This window comes from Oryctolagus cuniculus, chromosome 15, assembly GCF_051225735.1.
Source record: "Oryctolagus cuniculus isolate XC-2025 breed Fujian yellow rabbit chromosome 15, ASM5122573v1, whole genome shotgun sequence".
Taxonomy (NCBI): domain Eukaryota; kingdom Metazoa; phylum Chordata; class Mammalia; order Lagomorpha; family Leporidae; genus Oryctolagus; species Oryctolagus cuniculus.
This window is the reverse complement of record NC_142881.1, coordinates 86280093-86299177: the sequence shown is the minus strand read 5'-3', so window position 1 is coordinate 86299177 and position 19085 is coordinate 86280093. Positions and strand designations below refer to the sequence as shown.

Sequence of the window (19085 nt, the reverse complement as noted above, 5' to 3'; positions counted from 1 at the left end):
CACTTTTCAGTAATCTTAGTTCAAAATGTATCCTTTCTGGAGCAGGTGTTTGGCACAGGTGTTTGATTAAGGTGCCACTTGGGACACCATCCTCCTATCCTGAGTGTCTTGGACTAAACCGAGCTTCCTGCCATTGTGCACCCTAGGAGGCAGTGTGATGATGCAAATACTGGGGTCCTTGCTGCTCATGTGGGAGACCCTGATTGAGTTCTAGGCCCCTGGCCTTGGCTTGGCCCAGCCCTGGCGTAATAGGGAGTGAGCCAGCAAATGAAAAAGATATCCCTCTATCCCTCTCCTCTCTCTTTTTCCTTCTCTTCTCTCTCTCTCTTCTCTCTCTCTCTCTCTTCTTTCCAAATAAATAAATATGAAATGAAGCTTTTTTTCAAAATGTCATTTCTATGAGTTTTCTCTTAGAATTTCTTAATATATAGAATCAGAGTAGTCATGGAGACTGAATTCAGCCTTTGGTTTTACACCTGAGAAAACAGGGCTGCAGACTTCTTTTTATATTGCACTTTGTTTTCTTTAATTTTTCTTTATTTTCATTTCATTAGAGAGACAGACACAGAAACAGAAACCTTGGCTCTCTGCTGTGGCCTGGGAAAGCAGTGGAAGATGACCCAAGTGCTTGGGCCCTTGCACCTGCATGGAAGACCCGGAGGAAGCTGCTGGCTCCTGGCTTCAGATGAGCCCAGCTCTGGCAACTGTGGCCATTTAGGGAGTGAACCAGTGAATGGAAGACCTTTCTCTCTATCTGTAGCTCTATTCTCAAATAAATAACATTTAAAAAAAATCAGATCTTGCATGCACTCTCCAAATGCCCTTCACAGCCAGGGCTGGGCCAGGCCAAAGATAGAAGCCAGCCTGGAACTCAGTCAGGCCTCCCAAACGGGTGGCAGGGACCCAAGTATTCACACCATCATGTGCTGTCTCCTAGAGTACACGTTAGCAGGAATCTGTATCAGAAGTGGAGTTGCCAGGGCCCAAGTTGTGTGCAGTAGATTAAGGTGCCATCTGCAGATGGGCACTGGTTCAAGTCCCAACTGCTCTACTTCCAGTCCAGTTCCCTGCTAATGGTCCTGCTAAAGCAGTGGAAGATAGTCCAAGTCCCTGGGCCCCTGCACCCACGTGGGGGATCTGGATGGAGTTCCAGGCTCCTGGCTTCAGCTAGGCCCCGCCCTGGCCTCTGCAAGCATTTGGGAAGTGCAGAGCATGGAAGATCTCTTTGTGTCTGCCCTCCCCCTCCCCAACCCTACCCCGTAACTCTGCCTTTCAAAAAATAAATAAATTTTTAAAAAGAAAAAGACGTGGAGTAGCCAGGACTTGAACCAGGCTCTCCAACGTGGTATGCAGGCATCTGAAGCAGCAGTTTAACTGCTCTGCCACACACCTGCCCCTTGTTTGCATTTTCAAATAGCAAGGACTGTGTACTAATACTGCAGTTATTTTAAAGACAAGATATGTTATCCAAAATCCTACCTTTCAAACAGATGTTTACATTTTTATAGGCCTTTCCACAGAAAATTCAGTTTCATATGATTGCTCAAGTTATTTATAATTACTATCACATTTAGCTATATATAGTTTCTAATAATCTCCATAATAAAATATTTAGTAATATTGGTTGGATTAATAGATAGACTGTGCTTTTAAACTACTGTCCTATTTTTGAACAATTAGGTATTCCCAGGTTTTTCTCAATTATATCTAAAATAGGAATATGCATCTTTTTACAGGTGCTGTTTATTTAGAAGAAATTTATAGAAATGTTATTACTATGTCTAAAGATAATATGACTCTGATTAATATTCATTCTCTTTAGGAAGATCCTTAAGGGTCTTTATATCATGTTTTATATCACAAAATACTTAAAAAAAAAACACTCAGGAAATCAGTATCATATCAACCATATGTTAATTTTAGTTAACATGTGCTAGATGGACTTCATGAACAATAATTCCTAAAATTAGTTATCTGGCAAGCAGTATAATGTATTTACATGATAGTGAAGGACGTTAACTGTATATGCTTGGGGCCTGCTGAAATTGACGCTGAAGCCAGAATTCTTCCTAAGTGACTATGTTCCAGACCTTGCCCTGAGTACCATCTCCTGCACGCAGTTCTGAGCCCTGGGCTGTTACACCTGTTGTCCTTGGTCTCTTTTGCCTTTATATTCCCTTTCTACATCTCTGTCTTCACCACTTCCTGGCCAATCTCTAATTTTTAACTCTGGGTTCTAACATTTTCCTCTTACACTTGACCCTCAAAGTTTCTTTTCTCTTCCTTTCTCATCAGGTTCTGACATGGGGTGGGCGTGGGCAATCATCGGTATTCTCTTCTTATCCTGAGGCATGAATGCTTCCTGTTAAGCTATTAGTAAAAACCATTGCTCTGTCATGGCTGAATACCAGGTCAGGGTGTGCCAGAGTTGGAGCTGGCTTTCTTCCACTGTTGTCACTCTGGTAAATCTCAGGTACTCTGGCTCTGCCTGGAGAAGAGAAGGCACTTGCCAACATGGAGCACCTGTCCCTGTGGAGTGGTCCATGGCAACTATTTTGTGGTCTCTGTCCTTGTCTGGCCTTTGTTCCCTTCTTGCAAGCTCGATTCCTACTGTAAAAAGGAAGGTTCTCGGGGCCAGCTGCTCCGCTTCCAAAGCAGCTCCCTGCTAATGTAGCTGAGAAGGCAGCGGAAGATGGGCCAAATGCTTAGGCCCCTGCACCAATGTGCACTACTCTGTGCAGGGAATAATGAAAAAGGGAAAAGTCCATACAGATTGAGTACAAAAATTTTTTTCTAATATTTTTGATCTGCTTTTGGTTGAATCACTGGTGCAGAACCCAAAGACAGGAAGGGTTGGTTGCAGTAAACTTCCCTGAGTCCCTGAAAATGGGTCAGCCTAGGCTTCTCCCTTCTCTAAGAAGAGGATTCCTGAAATGCTAAATACCAGGGCAGAGCCACAAAATCTTTTTTTTTTTTTTTTTAAGATTTATTTATTTATTTGAAAAGCAAAGCCATGACAGCAGGGGACACAGGGAGACAGACAGGTCTTCCTTTGCTCATTCACTGCCTACATGGCCACAACAGCCAGGGCTGGGCCAGGTCGAAGCCAGGAGCCCCAGAACGCGATCTTGGTCTCCTAGTTGGGCAGCAGGGACCCAAGTACATGGAAATTCCTTTGCTGCCTTCCCAGGTGCAGCACCAGCCAAGTGGCTTAGAAGTAAGAGTACCAGGACTCAAGCTGGCGTTCCAATACAGGATGCCTTACATCCGATTGGTGGCTTAACCCACTGTACCACAACCCTGGCCCCTGGTTCACTTTTCTTTTTTTAATATTATTTTATTTGAAAGGCAGAGAGAGAGAGAGGTCTTCCATCCACTGGTTTACTCCCCAAATAGCCGCAATGCCCAGAGCTGGGCCAATCCAAAGCCAAGAGCCAGGCGCTTCCTCCTAGTCTCCCAAGTAGGTGCAGGGGCCTAAGGACTTGGGCCATCCTCTACTGCTTTCCCAGGCCATAGCAGAGAGCCGGACCGGAAATGGAGCAGCTGGGACTCGAACTTGTGCCCATATGGGATGCCAGCCCTGCAGGTGGCAGCTTTACCTGCTGGTTAATTTTTTAAAATTCCATCTGATATTACCTGTTAAAAATCACTGAATGCAGTTTAACATTAGTTTCATGGTTTCTTTTTCTTAGGGCCAATTTTCAAGAATATGGGTTTGTGTTTGTGTCTTAGACTTTTCCTCAAACAATTCAAACGTTTCAAATTCTCCATTGTCAGGCCTTAGCTTCCCTAGGCTGTGTTTGCTCACTGAGGTCAGGCTAGCCCTGTTACTTAGAGGTAGCAGAGAGGAAGATACCAGCACCATTGTGGTCATATAAAACAGAGACGTGTTCTCAGAGGCCTGCTGACCCGGTTTTGATCCAGGAAGCAAAGTGGCAGAGTTAGGTTTATTCTGATATGGGTTGTTTTCCCCTTGTTAATATAATGACACAGACTCTTTATCTTTCAAGAATCCACTCCTTAAAAAATGGTGCTCTCTGACTTCCTGATATTTTTGACCTGAAAGAGATTTTCAGAAGCTCCATGCATCTGATTATATGGGTGATCTGTGAGTTCTGTGTCAGTCGGTTCCACGGTGTTGAATAATGGTCTGGCAGCAACTTGTAATTAATACCCGTCAGAATTTACAGCCTAGGAGGGGGTGGAAGGAACAGCCTTGTTAATCCATCCAGACAGTGTGTAAAATAAATTTTTATGCCTTTGTGGAAGCTTCAGAAAGCAATTTACTATATTTCTATGTGTGGGTTTCACAGAAGCATCTTTCTTTATCCTCGGTTTTTCTCTGGGAACATTTGTCACAGATCATTCTTTTAATTTTATTTACTATTATACATAGGCTGTATTTTAGCCTTTGATTGGTACTTGAGAGAAGCTAGGGGAGATTTGCTTAGCTATTATATTAAACCTCTTAATATAGTCTGATAGTTTCAGGAAACTAAGAAGCCTTAGGAGGCAGAAAGACCAACTAGGCTGCCAGCAAAAGAAATGGAAATCAGAAACTCTGGGACCTTCAACTGTAGCCTGCTCATAAACAAAATGAGTCACTCATTTAATTGCTACTTAGCCAACATCCCCGGAATAGATTGTACTTTTCTCAGATTTCTTGCAAAGTTTTTCTATTCAAACTTAACAGCTGTGAACAGGAATTCTAGGGCTGAAAGAGATCTGAGAGGCCATCTTGAAAGGATCCTCAGGTGTAGGAAGCCCAGAGCCAGCACTCGGTGCCACAAGTAAAGCCGCCACGTGTGATGCCAGCAGATTCCCATGGGGGTGCTGGTTTGTGTCTCAGCCACTCTACTGCCGATCCAGCTCCCTGCTAAGAGCCTGGGAAAGCTTCCTTCCCCGCCACCCTCGTGGGAGATCCAGATGAAGCTCTTGGCTGCTGGCTGGCCCAGTGCTGGCCATTGCAGCCATCCCGGGAGTGAACCAGCAAATGGAAGATTCCTCTCTCTCTCTCTATGACTTAAAAAAAAAAAAAGGTGTAGACATTCCTCTTTTGGACAGTAGCTTGCTCTCTGTTAAGCCATGGGAGTGGCCGGAGCATGTTTAAACGCCTATTCATATTCTGATGTAGTCCTCCTGTGTCAGGGAGAGGGCGCTGAGGAAGCGAGACAGGTGACCTGCCTTGACAAAAACATGCTAGCCCGAAGCCTCCAAAGCAAGCGGTGTTCTCTTAGTTTTAGTCCCTGGCAGTCCGTCATTGGGACTCCATCAGTTTTTGAAGTACCTCTGGTATTTCCATTTCTGTTTGCTTGAATCCAAAAAAGAAACCGGGACTTGTTTAAAGGATTTGATTTGTCCAGCGCCAAAACAAATAAATGTTAGAATCTAATCATTTCTTACTGTCTTCCTTATAGAATCCAGGCTTTTCTCTTTCTTTGTTTTTCCTTCTGCTTTGGTCCCTAAGAAAAAAAGAATGCCAGAGAACATAAGCTTGATCATGGAAATTGATCCCAGGACATCAGTCAGAATCACTCACGGTGGCGAGTCACTCATGTGCTGATATTTCTTTCATCCTGCAGGCTTACTGTGGATTTCTCCGCCCTGGAGTTTCCTCAGAGAATCTTTCTGCAGTGGCCACGGGAAACTGGGGCTGTGGTGCCTTTGGGGGCGATGCTCGGCTGAAAGGTGCGTAAACATTGTCGAGAAGGACAAGAGCATTCTGACCAAGGGAAAATTAGTTTGTCCTTCAGGCCAGATTTCGCTTGGTACGAGACCACAGCAATCTGAGCAAAGGAAAAGACCACTTGATGCTCTTCCTTTCTCATACTCTGCTTACAGAAATTCTCTGTTTCATTCACTGTCTCCCTGTAAAGGCCGCCGGCTTATCTGAGCTACCATACACAGTGTGTGGTTGAATATAAAGACGTCTGGGGAGGGACGAGTCCAGAATGACTGTGAGTTTCCAACTAAAGCACCCACTCACGTGCTTTTGCTCGCTGGAGTGATTTTTACACGCAGCTCTATTTAATTGACTCATTCGGTCATCCAGCAAACTTCGGGAGCATCTGCCGTGTTCTCGGCAGTGTGGTAGGTTCTGAGATTAATAAGATGCGCTCCCTGCTTTGGACTTCACAGAGCAGCCTAGGAGAGAGGCACAGCGGCTGTGGCACAGTGCTGTGGAGAGTAACAAGCGCTGTGACAGAGGTACCCAGTGCTGTGAGCGCAGCTTGGGAGGGCTGCATAAGTGGTCCCAGCAAGGAGGTGTTTGGTGCCCAAGACAGACAAATGTTTCTTGTGTTTTATTGCCAGCCGTAGAAAAATCACAAAATCCAATCAATCAAATACTGGCCTTTATCAGACTGTGACATTAGTTTAACTTTTGTGTGTTTTTTGTCTGTTTTGCTTTGTTACCTTTGAAAGTGTCTGTTACAGAAAATCATATTATCCAAGTATCAGGTCACTGCTCCTGTGTCATCCCAAATGGCTCCACCCCACTCACGATGCACTAGAGTTAGCACCCAGCCCACTCCCTCGGGGCGGCCCCATTCAGACTGCAGCTACGAGGGCCAGGCCAGCGCTGCTTCTGACCAGCCGGCTGGAGTGCAGTAGATTGCCAGGAGTCCTGTCCTTCCAGTTGTAGTTTTGTTATAAACGACACACCCGGTGTCAGGGTACCTCACTCACCTGGCTTGTCAAGGTGTTCACCAGGACGTTGCCTGACCTTTAGTGTTCAGTCTTCACTGTGGCCTCGTTAGGTAGGCGTGATTGATCAGCTCATTGGCCGTGCAGTTTTGAGCTCTATCTCTAGCCCTGCTCCTCATCCTCCCAGGAGGTTGGAGCCTGGCTCTCTGAGTCACCTTGTTAGTGTAACAAAGGGCTTTTGAAAGTCTGGCTAGAAACCCAGGACAAAGACTGTATAAATTCTTTGTTATATCACAGTTATCAAGGTAACAATAAAGGCAAACAAACAGCCAGCTGCCCTTGTTAGCCAAACTAGATATGAACTCCATCTCTTTGGGAATAGAACAATCAAGACTGTCCTCCCAACAGTAAAATGTTTATTAGTATTTTTATAAAAATGACTTTTTTCTTGAGGATTCAGAAAAATACCATGAATTATGTAAAAATAACCAGAATTCATCATGAGCCTTTTGGCAGCTGTCCTTTCACACATCTCTGTGTAACAAAACATTTGATAGTAAAGAGACATATATTCTGTGTTCTCTAACCTCTCTGTGAAAATCCTACAATCTCACAGATACTTTTCAACACCAAGAAATGTAGATGGGCCGGCGCCGCGGCTCACTAGGCTAATCCTCCGCCTAGCGGCGCCGGCACACCGGGTTCTAGTCCCGGTCGGGGCGCCGGATTCTGTCCCGGTTGCCCCTCTTCCAGGCCAGCCCTCTGCTGTGGCCAGGGAGTGCAGTGGAGGATGGCCCAGGTGCTTGGGCCCTGCACCCCATGGGAGACCAGGAAAAGCACCTGGCTCCTGGCTCCTGCCATCGGATCAGCGCGGTGCGCTGGCCGCAGCGCGCCTACCGCGGCGGCCATTGGAGGGTGAACGAACGGCAAAGGAAGACCTTTCTCTCTGTCTCTCTCTCTCACTGTCCACTCTGCCTGTCAAAAATAAAAAAAAATAAAAAAAAAAAAAGAAATGTAGATGTACTGTTAGCATATTAAGTTATTTATTATATCAGAGAGACAGAGAGCTCCCATCTGGCTAGTTTCTTCCTCAAATTCCCACAGTGACTGAGACTGGGCTAGAGCAGGAACCAGGAACTCAGTCTGGGTCTCCCACATGGGTGACAGGGACCCAACCACTTGAGCTACTTCTCAGGGCTGTATTGGCAAGAAGCTGGGACCAGGAACAGAGCCGGAACTCCAGCCAGGAACTGTAATAAAGGATGCAGGCATCCCAACCAGGATTTTGACCGCACTGCCAAATGCCCTCTCCAACAGTTAGCATGGTAAAATTGCTATAGAGTAGTCTGTTATTTATACATACCTGCCATAATTTATTTTACAGATTCCTCATCCACAGGCAGTTGGTTTATTTTCTTACATCACAAGCAATACTACTTACCTTATAAATAAGTTATATATAATTACCTTCTTAGGAAAGTATTTTAGATTAATGATTCAAAGAATATGTGTACTTATATATATATATATATTTTTGACAGACAGAGTGGACAGTGAGAGAGAGAGACAGAGAGAAAGGTCTTCCTTTGCCGTTGGTTCACCCTCCAATGGCCACCGCGGCCAGCGCACTGCGCTGATCCAAAGGCAGGAGCCAGGTATTTCTCCTGGTCTCCCATGGGGTGCAGGGCCCAAGCACTTGGGCCATCCTCCTCTGCACTCCGGGGCCACAGCAGAGAGCTGGCCTGGAAGAGGGGCAACTGGGACAGAATCCGGCGCCCCGACCGGGACTAGAACCTGGTATGCCGGCGCCGCAGGCGGAGGATTAGCCTGTTGAGCGTGTACTTATATTTTGATATGGGTTCAGTTGCTCTCTGAAAGGGTATACCAGTTTACATGAGCAGCCTCACCAAGGTGGATTGTGACAGTCCTTTAAATTTATCTGAGATTCAACAATCGTATGTGTTTATTTGGTATTTTTTTCTTTACTCTGTGAATTGCTTTGTCATGCCCTCTGCCCATTTATCTCTTTGGGAGTAGTTTTGATTTTTCATTGGCTAGTAATAACCATTTGTATACTAAGAAGCATTGATTGATTGTCATAGATTTTCTTCAGTTTTTCATTTACTTCAGCCTATTAGGCTTTTCCTATACTGAGTTAATTTGTGCTTAGAAAAATCATCTCTAATCCCTAATTCTATACATCTTCACTTTTTCTTCAAAGACAAAAACAAGATGGTGATTTTTTTTTTCAGTTTTTATTTTGTGAAATTCTTCATCATTCTGAATTTGCTTGAGGAAAGCTGTTTTTCATTCTGAGCTTATTGATCTTATGACAGACACTTTTTTGTTGTTGTTTTTCTCTTAAATAAAATGAATGACTAGATTCATGCCATCAATCCAGGGACCAGGTATGCCACAAACTGTAAACCGTGGTCATTTGTGCTGGACAATTTGGAAAGCTTTATAAATGTGTTCATTTCTTTTCCTTTCTTCGTATCTTAAAAGCCTTTCTCTTGGACCGGGGCTTTCCTTGCTCCAGTGATCAGGTGTGGTGTTCAGAGATTTCCATTGTGTAATTCATTTTCTCCGTTATTGAGATCTCAGCAATAGCTTGATCACTCCTTCATTCACTGGAATAATTGTTTAAAAATTAGAAGTAGTCATAATGTCTTTCCATGGGGGATTGGTTCCTGAAACTGATGCTTGAAAAGAAATATAGTCCATCTATGTAATGAAATATGCAGCCACTAAAAACCATTATGGAAATGTCTCTATTGACATGGAAAGACATGTTTGGAATATTGTCAAATCAGAGGGAAATGTGGATGTGCCGTGAAAGCCATTTTATAAGTTAAATGGCAGGGCTGACACTGTGGCGCAGCAAGTTAAGTTGCTGCCTGCAACACTGGCATCCCATATTGGGGTGCTGGGTTGAGTCTTGGCTGCTCCACTGCCGCTTAGCTGCATCCTAAAGTGCCTAGGAAAGCAGTGGATGATGGCCCAAGCACTTGGGCTCCTGCCACCCACACAGGACACCAGGCTTGAGTTCCTTCCTTCTAGCTTCAACCAGGCCTAAACCTGGCTGTTGGGGCCATTGAGGGAGTAAACCAGCAGATGGAACATATCTCTCTGTTTATTTGAAAGACACAGGTAGAGACAAAGAGAGACAGAGATCTTACATCCACAGGTTCACTCCACAAATGGCCACAATGCCGGAGCTGGGCCCGTCTAAAGCCAGGAGCCAGGAGCTTCTTCCTGATCTCCCATGTGGCTATAGGGCTTCAAGCACTTGGGCCATCTTCTACTGCTTTCCCAAGTGCGTTAGCAGAGAGCTGGATCGGAAGTGGAGCAGTTGGGACTGGAACCAGCAGCCATATAGGATGCCAGTGCCACAGGTGAGTGCTTAACCTGCTACACCACAGCAGTGACCCCAACAAACGCTTTTTTTTTTTTTTTAGATTTTATTTATTTATTTATTTATTTGAGAGGTAGAGTTACAGACAGTGAGAGGGAGAGACAAAGAAAAAGGTCTTCATCCGTTGGTTCACTCCCCAAGTGGCCACAACGGCTGGAGCTGTGCCGATCTGAAGCCAGGAGCCAGGAGCTTTTTCTGGGTCTCCCACGTGGGTGCAGAGACCCAGGGACTTGGGCCATCCTCCACTGTACTCCCGGGCCACGGCAGAGAGCTGGACTGGAAGAGGAGCAACTGGGACAGAACCAGCACCCATATGGGATGCCAGCGCTGCAGGTGGAGGATTAACCTACTGCGCCATGGCGCCAGCCCCAACAAAAACTTTTGATAAAAGCTTTCATACAAGGGGGACATGGTAATTTGTAAATCCCTAAACAGGTATTTTTTCTTATCAGAAATCAAGCTGAGTGTTCTGTAATGTTCTTGTGTAGTTATTTATGAGTTTAGCAGCTTTCACTGATTTAATTTTGAAATAATTTAAGTGTACATTATTGTGACAACTGTCAGGAGTTTTTTCATGTCGTTCCATTCTGCAGACACTTGTTCACAACTTTGAGCCCCAGGCAACCAGCAGGCTCTAAGACACAGAGGGCAGGAGAGAAAGAACTCTGGGAGGCCGAGGGACTTTGGGCCTAGCCCCTTCTTTCCAAGCTCCCTGTGAGACTCCAGGCAGAGAGAGAAAGATCTTCCATCCACTGGTCCACTCCCCAAATGGCCACAACATCCATGGCTGAGCCAAGCGGAAGCCAAGAACTGGGAACTCCATCCGGGTCTCCCACATGGGAGGCAGGGACCCCAAGGACTTGGTCTATCTTCCACTGCTTTCCCAGATGCATTAGCAGGGAGCTGGTGCTCATATGGGATGCCAGAGTTGCAAACTGGAAGCTTAACTTGATGTGCCACAGTGCTGGCCCTGGGAAGGCACTGAGTGAATGTGAACCCTCCTTATTTCTGGAGCTTCTTTCAAGTTGTCCCTGACTTAAAGTGGTCCAGCTTAGTATTTTTCAGCTTGGCTGTGGTGTTAAAATAGTATGTATTCACTGGAAACCGTACTTGGAATTGTGAATTTGGGTCTTTTGCTGGGCTAGCACTGTGCATCCAGCCCTCTCCTGTAGTGCTGGGAGAGCTCTGTGTTAGCAGTTGTTTCCAATGTTACATGTCGGTGTCTTCAGACCACCCTGTGGTATGAGTGCTGTCTTCTAACCCATATGCTGCTTGGTTCATGTGTTGCAACAGGACACTAGGAATTGTGTGGGGCTTTTTTTTTTTTAATGTTGTTCATACCTATTTGCATTCTTTTCATAGCTTCACATTGATGCCAAAAAGAAAATTAAAACCAAGCTCCCTGCGGGTCAATTTAAGTGATTATTTTGGCACCTAGTTGTGCTTGAAGTTAGAATTTGATGCTTTTATATCATACTTGGAAACAGTCCACACATCCTATTAGATTTGTGATTGATTCTCATCTGACTTTCAGTGCAGGAGAGTTCAATTAAATCATGAGGCATAGTCCTCTAGGTTTGCAGAGTTCTGGAGCGTCTCATAAACAGGAGGTCTGAAACAGTACTGTGTGGGAATGTCTTTGTCAGTGATTGCTGGTGTGGATAAGGTCGACATTAATTTCTCTCTCTGGAAATTTCATTTATGTACTTGCATTTGATACAGACAGAAAAAATTGTAACAATGGTTATGGAATTCTGAAGTTTGAAAAGATCCTTAGGGATTGTCTGGCTGTACCCTTTCGTCGTGTAGCTGAGAGAAAACGAGGCCAAGAGAGATAATGACTGGCTGAGTTACAGAGCAAATAGCTGTCAGATGAGGGGGACTGCATGTGGGCCTTCTGTCTGCTGGCCCTGACTGGCCCGACTCACCCCTCTTACGGTGTGGACGCAAACAGAAGTAGGTGTGAGATCACCAACCTCATGTGCACTGGTTTCGCTTCCTTTCTCTTATTAGGATCCAACCCTCTCAGGGGTAGTTATGTCAAGTTTAGCTCCAATTGCCTGTCTACAGTGGCAAAGTGGCTTACAGAACATTTGAAAAATAAATAAATCCTACAAGAAACTCTTTTAAGTGTTTTTAATTAATACTTCATTTTCCCAAATGACCAATGACCTAGTAGCAAATAGGACTAAAAAGCGTTTTTCTTTAGGTCTCTCTTTTTTTCAAGAGGAAACACAGCCAAATTTTCATTTTCACTAAAAGTTAAGAAGTGCTACCTCTGAGTAGAGGAAGATGACAATTCATTAGTTTCCATTTTTATATGTAGTTTAGGTTAATTAGGAACCTTTTAAAATTGTGTGTACTGAAGCTTTAATGTGAGCATAAGTTGGTTGAGCAATTTTAATTAAAACTTACCTCTGTTTTGAAATTAATTACTTTCAGCACTCTGGAAATTAATGAGACCTAGTCATAACACCTCCCATGTTGTGGATACTCAATAAATATTAGTTTGGAAGTTAGGACATACTTTGTATTTTAGAATCGCACACATATTATAATGTCATAAATTCTTTCCCAAATTTGAGAAATGCTTAACTATATCAAATTTTACTACTTCACATTTTTTTCTTTCCTACATAATTTTAAAAACTTTTTATTTAAGAATTATTTGATTTACCAAAAGTAAAAATAATAAACTTCTATGTGTGTAGATGTATTTATGTATACACATGGACAGTTGTTTTTCTCAACCATTTGAGCATAAATTACACACATACGTCCTCCTTCCTCAGTACTTCAATGTGTATTTCCTAAGGAAGAATATTCTTATATATAAGCAGGAAATGTACGTTTGTATTTTTATCTACTCCTTCTCATCTTGTCAGATGACCTAATAAAGCCCTTTCTTGGCCTTTTTCCTTTCGGGCACACGGTCCAGGGCCAGTACTGCATTTACTTGTCATGTCTTTGAGCCTCCCTTTGAATCCAGACAGTTTTCACAGCCTTTCTTTGTCTTCTATGACATTGACAAGTTGGAAGTGTGCACGTTGAGCTCGGCGGCTGCTTCCTCCAGACGAGGCTGAGGCCACGCGTTCCCAGTCAGAGCGCCGCGTTCTTGGTCCTGTCGGGAGGCACTTGAAGGCCGCCTGACATCTGGGTGATGAGCACTTCCATCACGCAGTGTGGCCCCTTTTCTGCACTGCGCAGTTGCTGAGATTTTTTCCTCCCGGTAACTAATAAGCCATCTAGAGGAAGACACTCTGAGACAAACATACCCTAGATGGAGAACCTGTTAGTGACTCCTGCCTCCCCCAGTCTTTACCGTGGTGGCTGCAAAGAGCATGTTGCCATTTGAAACTCCCTCCAACTTGGCCATGAGTCTGGGACTCTGTTATGAGCAATAGCCCCGCTTCTCTCCTCTGCTTATCTCTGTATCATCAGACGGACTCAGGTTCATTTTTCACAGTGGTTGGTAACTCCTCACTTACTGTTGCAGTGCTTTGCTCAACTAGATGTGGGGAGGAGGGCGCTCCTTCGAGCCAGCTCCCATTTTCTTGGGATAAACTCCTTCCAGTTTTCCCTCCATCTTGTCTTTGAGCACTTCTTTACTTTCCACTATAACAAAATGTTCTGGCTCATCGTGTACCTTTCTTGTCCCTCCCTTAGAATCAGACTTTTCCACCAGGAGTCCTGTTCCTCTCAGGAGGAATGGAATTGGAGAGGAAGATCTGGACACTGAGTGTGCTCATTGCTGCAGTGGTGTCTGGCATTTGGCCCTTTCAGCAGACAGAGGAAATCCTCACACCAACAGACATATTTAGACATCCTGCGTGCACACCGGTACCTCCACATCTACCCATCCCATAGAGTTCCTTTCGTCTTCCCCCATTCCACATTTGTGTGTTCTTTCCTAGTGAAACCACTGGCTCCCAACAACAGCAACACATTTGCTCATTTGCTCAGTCCTCTAGTATACTGTGTAGTTGCTTCAGGACTGCTTTGTCAGCACGGCACTGTGGCACAGTGGGTTAAGCCTCCACCTGCAGCGCCAGCATCCTAATGGGCGCTGGTTCGAATCCCGGCTGCTCCACTTCTGATCTAGCATCCCTACTATGGACTGGGAAAGCAGTAGAGGATGGGCCAGGTGCTTGGGGCCCTGCACCCATGTGGGAGACCTGGAAGAAGCTCCTGGCTCCTGGCTTCAGATCAGCCCAGCTCTGGCCATTGTGGCCGTTTGGGGAATGAACCAGGGGATGGAAGACTTCTCACTCTCTGTGTCTGTAACTCTGCCTCTCAAATAAATAAATATTTCAAAAAAAGAATGCTTTGTCACCTGTGCTACTATGGCAGATAACCCTAGTAAAAGCAGTTGGAGATTGTTTGGCAATTCCTCCCTCCTTGCCTGAGAATGAGAGAATGTAGTCAAATACGTATTCATGAGCTACTGGCACTATTCCTTCTTTTTCTTTTTCATTCATTACCCTTCAGTGTAGCTGTGCTGTTTGAACTAAAATCAGATTTCTTTGTTTTAGTTTGCTGTCATTTTTTAGTTCCTACCCCCATTCCCATTCTTACTGTTTTTATTGAGTATGTACAAGTGTGTCACATGATCTTACAAATCAAGACTATATTTGATTCCCATTTTCCGTTTTAGGGAGTAAAAGATAACATAGCTTAATAAAAGGACATGTGTTGTAACTATGTTCAGTTTTGTTATTTAAAATAAATTTTATCTATCAAGATTAAAATTCTAGGAGCTGATACTGTGGTACAGTGGGTTAAGCCACCATCTGCAGCTATAGCATCCCATATGGATGCTGGTTCAAGTCCCGGTTGCTCTACTTCCAATCCAGCTCTCTGCTAATGTGCCTGGCAAATCAGCAGAAGATGGCCCAAGTTCTTGGGCTCCTGCACCCCCCTGGGAGATCCAGATGAAACTCCTGGTTCCTGGCTTTGGTCTGGTTCAGCCCTGGCCATTATGGCCATTTGGGGAGTGAACTAGCAGGTTGAAGATGTCACTCTCCATCTCTGTCTCTGTCTGAAACTCTTTCAAATAACTTTTTTAAAAAATTATAAAGGAGCTTCATTTTTGGAAAGATGCTTGAGGCTTGAATCCCAGCTTTCTGCTAGTGCACTGCCATGGAGACAGCAGGTGATGGCTCAAGCACTTGGGTCCCTAGCACTGGCATGGAAGACCTAGATTGACTGCCACCTGGCTCAGCTCTGGCTGTTGTGGGCATCTGGGGAGTGAATCAGCCAATGGGAGATCTCTGTCTTTGCCTTTCAAATAATTAAAAAAAAAAAAAAAAAAAAAAAAGAACAAGAAGGATCTTGTTCTGCCTAGTGGTTGGAGTGCACCTGGTCCTTAACTCCAGACCCCAGTCTGGGAAGATAAGCCTGGTCTCATCCACTCTGGTGCTTCATGTATCAGATAAAGAGGACAGCTGAAGTCTGAGAGCACGCTTCCGCCCCCGTGGCCAGGCCTCTGTGGGACACTTGGGCAGTGTTGGGAACTGGCTTCCTTGTGTGCACTCCTGCACCACCTCTGCCCCACGGTGAGGCCTGAGAGCGGCTGGGCCAGCTGGGCAGTGGTACCTTTGCTGTCCGCTGGGGCCATCTGCCGCGAGGGGCAGGCACACACCAGTTAGCTGAGTCCATGGCCCTTGCGGTCACCGTTTCTAATGACACATACTGGACTGACACATCTTTGGTCTGTGATAAAGCTGTAGCCACACCAGCTGTCACGTAGCTGGTTGAGGGAGCTGAGGGCATCTAGCCGGGGGGTGCCATAACATAGCTGTGTCTTTTCTCTGGGCCACAGCCTTACTTCAGATCCTGGCAGCTGCTGCAGCCGAGCGAGACGTGGTTTATTTCACCTTCGGGGACTCGGAATTGATGAGAGACATTTACAGCATGCACACTTTCCTCACTGAGAGGAAACTGACTGTTGGTAAGTAGCAGCTGGGCTTGACAGTCGCTATCGAGATGGATCGCCCCGCGTCCAGGAGGAGCACTTGCTGAACCCAGATGGATCGCGGTGGGGAAGACGGCTTTGACGGGGGAGGACAAGGCTTCTCAGTGGCAGCATTTGCCGTCTTTATCTCTGGCAGGTTCATCTGCAGTCTTGAGTATGTCATCTTACTAACAGCAGGCCAAGAAGCCCAAGTTAGTGCCCATTCTTACCTTTGTGTGTCTGGAAAATAAAATGGGGGAGACCGAGAGGCCCCCGGTCCGATTGGCAGATAGGTGGGCATGCCCCTGGAGCTGGGATGCCGTGTGAGCTCCCAAGTCAGTGCCTGCCGCGAGCGTGCGTGCACCAGTAGTTTCTTAAAGGTGGTTTTAAAGTTTTTAGGCTTATGTTGGGAAACCCTCTAAACATATAAAATTCGTGCTGTATTTTCAAAAGCCCAAGTCTGATCATCCTTCATTTAGGTCAAGGAGAAACTGAAGTGTTCTTTTGAACTTTTTTCCATTGACAAACGTTAATGTTGAATTGCTCTGGCCTCTGCCCTCCAGGAGAAGTGTATCAGCTGCTGCTGCGGTATTATAACGAAGAGTGCAGAAACTGCCCCGCCCCCGGCCCGCACATCAAGCTGTACCCCTTCATATACCACGCAGCTGAGTCCTGCACAGAGACCCCCGACCCAGCCGGGCAAAGGCCAGCGACCTGATGAGCAACAAAGAGAACCTCCTCCTGCCTCTCTCCAGAGACTTGCTGTTTGAATTGTCAGGGGAATGGATGAACTGACTCAAGTTAATATAAATGTGTATATAATCCACATTTGTAATCCAGGACGCGGTGTCCCTCCCACGTGTGTGGCGGTCGGCTTGTCAGTCTTAAGCGCCACTCCATCCTGATTAAGGTGGGCCTAGTTGTGTTTTCTTTCCATTTTCTTGTATTTCAATCTTCATTCTCTGAATCTTCTTTCTTTCACCCATCTCATTTCTTGTGGAAAGCCACAACGGGTTGTTCCCAGCCTGTCTCTGTCTCCATGCCTATATGAGCTCATATATTTTACAGATTGCTTCTGTAGCCAGCGGATGCCAGCCATGCCAGGGAAGAAGTCGAAATCCAGGAGTCTGTTTCACTGGGTTTGCTCAAAATCTCCCTGTGAGCCTTTCACCCCCAGCTGTTGTTATGCTTGCACTGTTTGAATTTTGAAAATTGAGAATTGGAGGTTTTTTCATACACGTGGCATAATGCAGGCCTTCTAGGTTAAAACAGTTCTTTATTTATGACAGGATAATATCCAGAAATGGTTCCTTGGAGCCCTTTACCTGTAATGGTTTCTCAGTCCCTTGTCCCCTGATGAGTGTTATTGATGACTGGTTCTGGGGACTGACTGAGATGAAAGGAAATGTGGAATAAAAGAGGGCTTTGCTTCGATGGTGTAAAGAAATCAGATTTGAGGGAGGTTTTTTGTTTCTTGAGATTCTTTTCCTTTGTAAGTCAGGATCGACGTTTGCTCTGTGGTGCTTTAGGTATATGCTCACAACCAAAGTTTGGGAACTGGAAACTTCACGCTGATCTGCGCCTCTTGGAGTTTCTGTGCTGTTCACAGGCTATGTAGCTAACAGATTCATTGAGAAAAATCATTTATCAGAAACCCCCGTATCATCTGTGCTTTGTGTATATGTAAACATGTCCACTTCAGTGTGTCGACATGTGAGCAGATAAACTCCAAGTAAAACTGGAGTAGTGACGGACGGTAGGCTGAGGCTTTCCTCATTTACAGTTGTGTCCGTTTGAGGCTGGCACCGAGCGTAAATGATGATGCTTTTTCACTTGTTAAAGTGCAGTAGAGCTTCCTTACAGAAGCACGCGCTTAGATTTCCAGAGCAGTCCCGGGCTTTCCAGACGGCTACCCGGGAGGGCGCCTCAGCAGGTGGTCTGCGTTCCCACTGTCAGCGCCGGCAGGGAAAGGGGGTCCTCAGCCAGGGTCCCTAACTCTCTTTGTCTGTGTAAAGACCTGGCACCTGAAGGCAGCCGCTTGTCACCAATGGAGCTTACCACCAGGCTAAGATTGCCCGACAGCGTGCAGATCCGAGGAGCCTGCCGTTCTTCTGCCAGCACTCACGTCTCTGTCCTTCCCAGCCCACTCTATGCCTTGGTTAAGCATTCGCGGGCGTATTTCCTTTCCACGTTTTTTGCCATCCCCATGCTCTGCTCGTCTAACCGTAAGACCAGGGGGACAGTTCTTTAAGATGTTTCCTGAACAGAATAGATGGGTTTTCATGGTAGAGAAATCACTAAATCCAGGTTAGCAGAGCCCTGAGCCCACCATTCCAGAACACAGAAGCCAAGACTGCTCCGGGTGCTGTCGACCCCACCGCCTCCTTGCTGTCAAGGGGTTCCTGAGAGGAATCCCAGTTGTTCCGGCAGAGAGACAGCTATGCAGGTGGAGACATGGACAGAACTTGAGGGGGGCAGAAAGTGGAGAGGACTCGGTACTTTGTCCTTAAATGCTTTCTGCAAAAATAAAAAAATCAAACATCTAATTAAGCCTTGTGTCTCTGTTCTGAGGTGTTTAATAGCCTCTTGCTCTCTGTCATCTGGGTTTATTGCTTCATTTCATGTTGCTGACTCCTCCCCTCCTTAGTGTACCAGGGCATGAGAGGATGCTTTCGGTTTGATATTCTTGGGTTTCCTATTTGATCCTGTCCCGCTCCCACAGATACAGGGACAGTTTACAGAGCAGTGTGCGGTGGTGGAAAGGGCATGAGGTTTTCAGTCAGGGAAGCTGGGCTCAAATGCCACCACACACTCCCAGCTCACTTTTTTTGTTTTTTAAGATTTATTGTATTTATTTGAAAAGCAGAGTTAGAGGGAGAGACAGATCTTCCATCTGCTGGTTGACTCCCCAAATGGTAATGGTAGCAACGGTCAGGGTGTGGGTCAGGCCAAAGCCAGGAGCCTGGAACTCCATCTGGGTCTCCCAAGTGGGTGTCAGGGAACCCACAATGGCTGGAGCTAGGCCATGCGGAAGCCAGGGGCCTGGAGTTCCATTCGGGTCTCCCAGGTGGG

At 45.6% G+C, this 19085-nt stretch overlaps 1 protein-coding gene across 4 annotated transcripts in view; it reads left to right on the top strand.

The window, feature by feature from the left end:
- PARG (poly(ADP-ribose) glycohydrolase) overlaps positions 1–18559 on the top strand; it is a 124032-nt gene extending 105473 nt beyond the window's left edge. For all 4 annotated transcript variants that reach the window (XM_008269836.5, XM_089314178.1, XM_008269835.5 and 1 more), the window contains 3 exons: positions 5583–5688; positions 15882–16010; positions 16577–18559. In XM_008269836.5, coding sequence (XP_008268058.3) covers positions 5583–5688; positions 15882–16010; positions 16577–16731 — 390 coding nt within the window. In that variant the 3' untranslated portion in view covers positions 16732–18559. The remainder of the gene's footprint in view (positions 1–5582; positions 5689–15881; positions 16011–16576) is intronic.
- Positions 18560–19085: the final 526 nt, after the last annotated feature.